The 9681-nt window shown below is 39.5% G+C and overlaps 1 protein-coding gene across 1 annotated transcript in view; it reads right to left on the bottom strand.

Annotated features, from left to right (window-relative positions):
• Positions 1 to 1450: 1450 nt before the first annotated feature.
• The window catches only part of BANK1 (B-cell scaffold protein with ankyrin repeats 1), a 246241-nt gene continuing 238010 nt past the window's right edge, over positions 1451 to 9681 (bottom strand). The window contains exons 16-19 of the mRNA XM_019470552.1: positions 8172 to 8356; positions 6473 to 6536; positions 4896 to 4966; positions 1451 to 1495 (exon numbers count right to left, since the gene is read on the bottom strand). Of these exons, the coding sequence (XP_019326097.1) occupies positions 1451 to 1495; positions 4896 to 4966; positions 6473 to 6536; positions 8172 to 8356 (365 nt within the window). The remainder of the gene's footprint in view (positions 1496 to 4895; positions 4967 to 6472; positions 6537 to 8171; positions 8357 to 9681) is intronic.

Raw genomic sequence — 9681 nt, 5'->3', positions numbered from 1 at the left:
GAGCGAGCGGCTGTGTGGTGCTTAGTTGCTGGCTGGGGTTAAACCACAACATCCCCCCACTTGGAAAAGTTGGAAAGGCAAATTGAATCAAAGTAACTTAGCTAACAAAGCATTTAAAATTACATTTGTCTTCAGGAATAAATTGTATAATTTTGTTACTGTGAACAAATATTATTTAATCCCTTTTATAACTCTAATAATGCAAAATTACAAATACTACTCATATCTAAAATGATAAACTTTAATTTTGAAACTTTCAGGTCCTAAACTCATCTGAAGGAAAGGAAACTGAAGAAGAAAATCTAACTCTGACTTTTGGAGCTGTTCAGCACAGACTGTTGTTGCAGAGATCAACGAACTGAAGAAATTCAGTGCCTAAGAAAACCAAGGGATTGGAAATTTATTAAAGATCTCAAGGAAAAGATTTGCACATACATTAACAGAATGCAGACATCCTTGTTCTTGGCCTTAAACTTCTAATGGCAATCATCCTTCCATGCATAAGAAAGGTTGCGTGACTCCTTCATTTTCAGAGGATTTAGCAAAATAAGAAATTTTCCAGGTGATTATTTCACTGTACCCTATTCTCAGAATGAATGCAAGATAATTCATAAAGTCTACAAACTCAGATGGTGATCTAAGTTCAGTTCCCGGTAAGTTTGTTCTCAGCACAGATGTTGAAAACTGAACTGATTAAAAAAAACCAAAAACCAATCACCAAACCCCAATGAATGCTGTAAAACAGATTTATTTACTTTTATCTCCTAGCAGCAAGCCTAATGATCAAGTTTCATTGAAAGGTAGACGTATAGTTTTACAACTGCCATGAGAGATATACATGGAAGCACACAGGTAGCAAATAGTAATTAAAACCCCCAACTATTAAAGATCTCATTAGATGCCCAAAACCAAGCAGCTCACAATCACTAACACAAACATCAGAAAATTCTGCTGTTTGTGGAGACAGTATCATCACCTGTAAGCTTTCCAGCACTTAAATGACCATTGGTCTCTTGGGTAATCAGCATTTCTGGACACATCCTTGCATCTATACCTTTCGACTTTATTTCGATATTCAATACGTCTGATACTGCATGTGCAATCAGTATGTAGGACTATACTCTAATACAGCTTTTAGTTGCATAAGCTCAATTAGTTGCAATAACTAATGGGAACTCTCTTCAACTGCATCCACAAGTCAGGTAAGTGTCTAACTGCTTGCAAATCTGCCCTGCAGTAACACGAATAGGTTGACACCTGACCAAAAGTAAGTTCTAGTATAAACCAGAATGTCTGATGATTATGGTTTATCTTGTGAAATCAGACCTCTGAGACGCACTTCCACTCTGTTGTTACGCAAATGCGCTCTGATGGAAAGTACTTCCACAAGCGTTAGTTTCCATGACAAATAATGTCTCTGTGTGTGTTCATATACATGCTCTTACCTCTGTTAATTAGGCATCTGTTCCTTGTCTGTTGGGTTCCTAGTTGGAGACTAAAAAGAAATAGATGCAATTAATAAATAGTCATGTATATCAGTGATAAATCAGACCAGTGCAGAATGTCTTTCAAAGTTGAATAATTCACAAAATACATACCTAGGATGAGTTGCTTTTAATGTGTTTTACTTTAAATGTGAATACAACAAACACATGTCCCTGGGAGCGGGGAAGCAAGAGACATCCACAAAAATAGGCACGTGTCGTGTGGGAGAATGACATGAGGTGGATTTTGTACAAATCTTACTTCATGTAAGACAGCATGGCTGATCTTTATTGGTGGCAATTAGGAGAGGCTGAGGGGTACATGGAAATTCAGATGTCTTGGTGAACTCCTCAGTCAACAGTTTGACTGTGGGCTTGCCTCACGAAGACCTGATTTGGTGACAAATGGGCAGGAAACTGATTTTTGCTATTTTCTTGATTTTAAATGTGAGCATCACGTGAAGCTACAAAATACTTAAGAAACTGGAAATAAGCCAGGCTAAAGATGTAGCTTCACAAGTCCAATGGACACTATTGTAAACTACCAAGAAATAAGTATTGTCAAGACTAGAGGTCCCAATTGAAATGCATACTGTTGAAGTCATGAAGAAAAAAAATCTTTTCTATGACTTCCTCACTCTCCACACATACAAAAGCTTGTATGTGCTTCAGGATCCCAAGTTATTTCAACTTTGCTAACTGGGTTGAGTAAAGAAGTTTGAGTTCCCATGGATCCAAATGTCAAAAGTAGCGTCTGTCTTTGTTCATCTTCCTATTGACCTATCGGAGACAATGATTAATGTGCTCAAAATTAAGTGCTGGTTTTTCTAGTTTTCAGGGAACTCTACTTAGACACTACCTGCAAGCTGGAGTGGCATCAACTGATGAATAAGCAATCTGTTAGCAACTTGGACGAAAAACAAGGTGCTGATGAGGGTTGAGGAATGAAGCCAGACATTTAGGATAGCAAACATAATCAATAACCTACCAGTCTGTGAAAGGTGCATAGTGCTCTTTTGAGTGTTTTTTGGATGAAGCTGAGGAAGAGATTTGGTCTTTGGCAGCTGGTTGAGCAAACTTAATTGAACCAGACCTGCTTTACTGTCATAGGCATCTACAAATCTGGAAATCAAAATCTGGAAGAAGAAATTCTGTGGAGGATGTCTTTACAGCAGTGGATGACCTGGCTGTTTACAGTGCCTTATAGGAATGGGTCAGTATTAAACAGTCTATAGCAACAGATAGTAAAGTTGTCCTTCTTGGATATGAAGGCCACTTTCAGTGTAAGTACCTACTGATTTTAACAGCTAACAGCTAAGAAATAAATGGTTTCAGTTGAGTTCCCTGTGAAAAAGTTTTTGACCTTTCCACAGCAGGCCACCTACCTTGTCAGTCTTGCCAAGAATCCCAGGACTGGAACAGATGCAGAGACTGAATTGCTCATTTGCCCCATGGGTATATTTGTCACTGGAGGACTACTAAGCATCTGACATGTTTCCCAAGACCTACCTTCATGTAAAACTATTATGTAAGTTGCTGGCATTGAAGTAATAGTAAATAATAATAATAAAAGGTCAAGCTTAACATTTGCTTAATGCAGTATTGGTCTTCTGAAGTCCAGCTGAGTTATAGTTTGTCTTCTGCGGCCTGTATCTTGCTCATTACCTAGCAACGAAGCAGTGACACCTACTACTCCGTTCTTGCTGCTACGCCAAGAGTGGAAAACAGAGTATCAGTCAACTCCTGGTTTTGATAAGGAATCTTAACACTACACTAGCTGTATCCCTAAAGACCGAGTTCAAGGTTCTACAGAGATTAGCTATGAGGGGATAACTAACTGCAGGCAATTCAAACCATCTTATGTAGCTTCTGCAATCTTGCACTTATTTTTAGATGCCGGATGACTAAATCTGTGGGATGTGGCACATAAGGTGCCATAATGTAACTGCAGTAGAAGGCAGATTTTGAAATCTCATTTTCAGAAACAGCTAAATGAGATTCACATAGGTAAATCAAATGTCCAAAGATGTAGATAGGCATCATATAGTTTTTTTTAAAAATTCCTATGTGCTAGAAAGTATGGACATGGAATGCACGTGAAAGCTGCATTGTCTTTTAAGACTTTAAAGGAAACTTATCTAGTCATCCTTACATAAATGTTGTCTAAGCTGCTGCCATTCATTCTGTTAGTGGAAACGCACAAACCCAAGACTCTCAGGCCTTATCTTATGCTTAAGGGTATAGGCAAGGAATCAGTTACCACAGAGTAAGCTGAGGTCTAACCATATTTGTATGCTCATGCCTTGTGGGACCCCACAGCAGCAGCACACATCTACCTTAGCGTGAGAGCACAGCATCTCACTGTGAGGGCAGCGCCCATCTACCTCACTGTGGGCGCTTTCTGGCTGTCCTGATTTGGTAACGTCTCCCAGAGGAGACCTATGGCTGAGGACTTCAAATGCCAAGACATACCTCATCAGTTCAACTGTTTCAATTCTGTTGTTCTCTCGATTCTTCCTTGTCTCCTACTCTGTAGTATTTCATGGTTGGCAAGGCGGCTTTCCAAATAGTGTATGAACCTCGCTTATAGATAAAGTTTCCCATAGGCAACAGGCTACTTCTAGTTTGGTACTTCGATGGTGCCAGGAAAGATGCCAAGGAAATATCTTAAATACTTTAAAAAATCTGGGCCACTCAGATTTCAAAATGGAGCTTTTGTTCCCAAATAATTTATGTATTTCCATGAAATTTTATTAAAGCTATTTGTTGTTGTTGTTCTGTCGGCTAACATCTTACTTCTCTTCTTGGAAAAAAGATAAGGTACTATCAATGCCTATGGGCAAGACCATATGTACATTGTATAGTAATGAGATAAATCACTGTCTGTGCCTGTACTTTCTGCAAATGAACGTTCTACATGCTTAGCCCTTATTTAGTTGTTCTTAAAAAAGGTTTTTGTAGATATTTCACTCCAAGAGTGACAGAACTTTGCTTTGCAGTTAATTTTTTTTTTGGGGGGTGTTATTCAGTCCTATATTAAACTGTTGCAAAACGAGACATGAACTTCGAGATAGCATCAAATGTTATAATGGAAGACTGAACTGAGTGCCACTCTCATTAATGACTTTCATTACAGTGGAAGCAAGATCAAACTTATCAAGAAACTAAAAATTATGTTCCATACTAATTTATAGGAGGTATTTTCTTTTCTCATTAAAATAAAATCAAATTCCTTTTCTAACAGGCTTCTGATGGGATCTCTTTAAAAACCATCTACGAAAAACACTATCCAAATCCTGATTTCAAACATGGAGGCTCATGTTTTTAAAGGCACAGATGGAGACTCTGTATACAGATGTAAAAACTAGAATTCATTAAACAAATCTGAGAACTGCTAACATTCATACATACCGCTTTATTAAATGGCATGTGGAACAAAAAGTCTCTAAAATGAATGCTCTCTGGTCTGCTTTCCTTAGGAACTACAAAAGAGAGAAGAACGTGATTGTCATTTTTGGTTCAGGCAATTTATTTATGTCTGGACTTAGGTATCGGTCTTCTGAGACCATTCTTTACTCTTGCCATCAATATGGCTCCAGCTGCAGAGGGAATTCCATCTTTTAGAAGTTCTTATTTTCAAGAATTTAAATCTTTGGTCATAAAGTGCACTGTTGGACAAGACAGGGGCCTCCATAATGACATACAAATCCCGTTGCATTTCTGCAGTGCAAAGCTGCTGATTTATATGCATCGCAGGATATAAGATACTGTAACAGAGGGCAGAGAGGTTTAGGATCAGAAGAGAACATAGTGATCGTTATCTGAGCTACTGGATAATTTCACAAAATTTACAATTCTGGTGTCAATACGACGTTTCTGCTGGTATGATTCAACAACCAAACTGGAGAGAGGACAGCCACAGAGGCAGGGCTGATGTGGCCTTAAAAGAAAACGCTACAGACAAATACTTTCCGAGACTCACCCTCATGTCATCATGAGCTTTGCCTTGCCTATAGAAAACAGATTGTAGGAACAAACGCAGTGATCCCAGGCCCTCAGGCTCCGAGCGCCTTGTGAAGGCTTATGGACTGAGCCTGTTCACATGCTCAGGACGCTGCACCCCTACCAACCGTGGAGGATATTAAAGCTGAAATATAAATAGCCTGGACTGCAACTCTGCCACTGTGCCAGCAAGAACTTCTCTTAATTACAGTATCTCACAAGTCCACATAAACACAACACTAACAGAATAATGAAAGCAGTACTGTGGATTATTTTTCTCTCCTGCAGTAAGGAAATAACACATTTAGGTGATCATTTTAAATAGCGACATACAAATGATACTAAGTCCAATGTGAAAAAGAAATACTAAATTTCCCTTCCAAGAATGCGTATGTACTGAAGTTCACAGAAATCATAGGCCTAAAGTCAGTACCATCTAATACAATCTTTTCATAACAACAAGAGAAAATCATTTGCAGGAAATGCAGGTGATTTATACTGCTGCAGATGACATTCAATCACAATGGGGAAAAAAGCATCTTAAATGACCAATGGTACAGCTTTTATTAACGACTCACTCACAATACTAAACTGCTGTAGCAGTGAAAGGTTCATCAAGAATTTGCAAGTGTAAATTGATAGCTGATTTACAAATAAAATATTGAAGTCATCCAGTAAATTGTTCTAAAGAAATCATCTACCCTAATTGTGATGAAGCAGTAGGAAACGGGCTACAGAAAAGCTGAGCCACAAAGACTTGGTAAATTTTCTGCCCCATTAACTCTCAGTGAGCTCATCTTTGGGATGAAATCTTGACCCTGCTGAAGACCTGATTACACTACAATAAATGTGGTCAGATACAGAAAATGCTCATTACAAATTCAATGCCCGATCCAAAAGTCTACTTATGCTTTGGCTCTGACCTTTGCAGTATACTTACAGTTCAAGGCTTCAGTGTTCTGAAAGGCAAAGAAAGTGCAACTTACCATTCGGATTTTCCTTTTCTAGTCTGTTTCCAATAGCGGTGTCTCTAAGGTGGTGCACTTTTTCCTTTAAGTAAAAAACAAGCATAAAACCAGCAGCAGAAATCAGAACGGAAGTTTACTGTAGAAATAATGAGTAACTATAAAAAGCTGGATTCTTTGGTATTCTGAACACTGAGCTTCTCTCTCTCCAGAAAAATAGTTTTAAAAGACTGAAAGATGTCTATGATGCGCTATAAGTAGATGCTAATTTTAGCATTTATACCTAAGAGTCTTGTGGAGTTTTTCCTATCAGTAAGTTATATTGATTCTGGTGTTAGATTACAGAGGCTTGGGAGTTTATTTTTCGCTTTGGACAAGCGATTTTTCCTCAAAAGTCCCAGTGAAGACCAGACAACTGCAGTGATATCATGAAGTAAATTCATCGTGTTCATGTTGGGGTGACAGTGAAAGACCTTCCTACGGTACAAAACCAAAGAAGAGTCCCACATGCAATGCAGGGCAGAAAGTAGCTTTTTCCCTGAAGCAGTGAAAACAGGCCAAGTAAATCCTCCTTGAAATACAGGCTTACGACTTAGTGCTGCTATCTTTGCACAGATTAGCTACCATCTTCCTCCACAAGTAACTCCCCTGACGGATAGAGCAATACCAGCAATTTCCATCTGCGTCCTTGGCCGCAGACAGACTCGGAAGGGGGCATCCACCATACTCTCGCACTGCTGCCGAACCGCTAGTGCTGTGCTGCGCTGCTGGTGCCCAGCCTGGGAACTGGGCCCCCAAACCATTCTAAGCCCTTGCACTTTTGCTGTTAAGTGTTCCACTGTGATGACAAAGCTCATACTATTTCTTCAGCAAATGGAAACACAAAGAGCATTTCATCTCTCCTCGCTGGCAGCATCTGATAGCTCTCCCACTCTGCAGAGTAGTAGACTAGCTTTGGTTTTCCTCGTTCTACTAAATGCGCTTAAAGGACAACAAGACAATATTTTTGTTAATGCACGACCTCATATAAAATGAGGGCATAACCTCTTCCTCCAGCTGTCTTGTTCAAAGTAATCAACAAACCTCCTCACTGTGCCTTTTTCCTTAGCTTCTAGCTTTGATGCAGTTCTTCAGTGACTCAGTGTGTGGGCTTTTGTAAATCTTGTTTTTGTGCACCTCAATTTACTCCATACATTGAATATAAAGGAGCTGAAGAGCACTGCTAACAATTGTGAATTTCACTAAGTAGATTCAACATTTTCAGATAGGCGTAAAGCCTCATGTAAGTCAATATATATTAACAATGTATGCTTGACATAGTTATGCTTCTGTTAGCTGGTGCTGTTCAATAGCGCATTCGGTTTGTTCAGCTGTAGAAGGTTTGTGGTTTCATGAAAGATGCATAGACCTAAGCATCACCTAGCAGTTTAGAACAGAAGTCTTAAAAGATGAACGTATTTAACTCAGGACTTTAACCAAATGCAACAGCAGCTGAAGTTAGGCAAAATAAATTCAGGAAGCCTCTCAAGTAATCAAACAACAGTGGAAATGGGTATCTAGAAGATTCAGAACCATAAGCAGCAAGTTCCTTGGGAGTTGACGGGCATATACATCACGACTCTTATTTCTGACCTCACATGTAGGAGCCAAAATACAAGACTTTGTTTTTGGAACTCCTGATCAAGATTCCCATCAAGAAACATACATTTCAGACTCATACCTGTTGAGTGGACTGTAGTCTCTGTTTTTCATTCTGCCACTGTTTAAATCTGTCAAGGGCTTCATCCACAGAAATTGCCCCCTTTTTCACCTGTTCCTGCAAGCGGATGAGTTCTTCCTGTTCAGCAGGGATGTTGTGTTTCACAGTGCTATCAGTTACTGCGTCAGTGTGGCCTCTGTGTGCTGCTACAAAATGTAGAAAGATAAAGGTAGAAAATATTATCAACCCATTTCATTCCTTTCTCTTTATGCTGCAAGCACTTTTTTCAACAAAGGCATGTAAGCAGTGATTTTATAATCTGACATCAATAAAACATCTTTAGGGTGGCTTCCCCCTCCCTTTTCTTCTTTGGTTTTTTTTGTTTGGGTTTTTTTTTTCCCTTCCAATGAGAGAAATGCTACAAATCAATGAAGATCCTACCATTACTCTTTGGCAGCACAGTAGCATCTTAAACATTTCATTCGTTACTATTGCCCTGATCCATGGATTCTCCATTAGTGTCAGTTCAAATAAGAACTTCCTTCTAGTGCTAAAGCTATAGTACTGACATTTTAAAGGAAATTGTTGCTATGTTAAGACAAAGAATATCCACGGTGCCTTTTTTCCCCCTTCCTTCTCCAACTTCACACATTACATTTCTGAAAAGCTGGGGCTGAAATATGGCCAGAAAACATTTTGAAATTTCACATGATTTCCTTCCCCCAAATTATTAAATACGTTGCAGTGACAAGAAAACATTACAACCTAGTCCTCTTAGAGATTATGATACAGGTGCACAACTGAAGGGAAATGACAGGGAGACGTGTGTTATCAGATACACAGCTTGGTCCAGGGAGGTGTAGCACCACGTATCTCCAGGATACTGATACTGAAATGGCCAATCCAGAACACACGAGCAGCCATGAAACAGGGCTCTCCTAGCCCTGTATGGGGCTGTTGCAAAGGGGCCATAAAGCACCTGTTTCACTGCACAGAGAATGCAGCCAGGATAAAAGTTTAAACCGTAAGTATGATTTGGGTCAGTTTTTCTGCTGTGTTATGCACCAATATCTTTATTCTAAGTGAGGAAGGACTGTGGCAAAGGGAAATATACTAAGAAAGTGAAAAACCAGCTACTGTGGCTTCTCCCCCGCCCTCCTTTTGATCATACTAGCACATATTAGGCACGAATCTACTCTTTTGCATCGCAGCTAATTGTTTCTATTTTGATGGAGTAGTGACCCTAATGTCTTGCATCTGATAAGATTATTTGGAGATCAGACCTGTTTAGGTAAAACTGCATTTTTCATATCAGCAAAAGGGAGTGGGGTGTGTGTGTGTGTGTATTTCCTCAGACCCAAAACTGCTCTTCTGTTTTATCATAGAATAGTTTGGGTTGGAAGGGACCTCTAAAGGACATCTAGTCCAACCCCCCCTGCTGTGGGCAGGGACATCTTCAACTAGATCAGGTTGCTCAGAGCCCCGTCCAACCTGACCTGGAATGTTTCCAGGGATGGGGCATCCACCACCT

The sequence above is a fragment of the Aptenodytes forsteri genome, unplaced genomic scaffold (genome assembly GCF_000699145.1).
Source record: "Aptenodytes forsteri isolate BGI_AS27 unplaced genomic scaffold, ASM69914v1 Scaffold93, whole genome shotgun sequence".
Lineage (NCBI taxonomy): Eukaryota > Metazoa > Chordata > Aves > Sphenisciformes > Spheniscidae > Aptenodytes > Aptenodytes forsteri.
The sequence above is the reverse complement of the archived record's forward strand: the minus strand, read 5'-3'. Positions and strand labels throughout refer to the sequence as shown.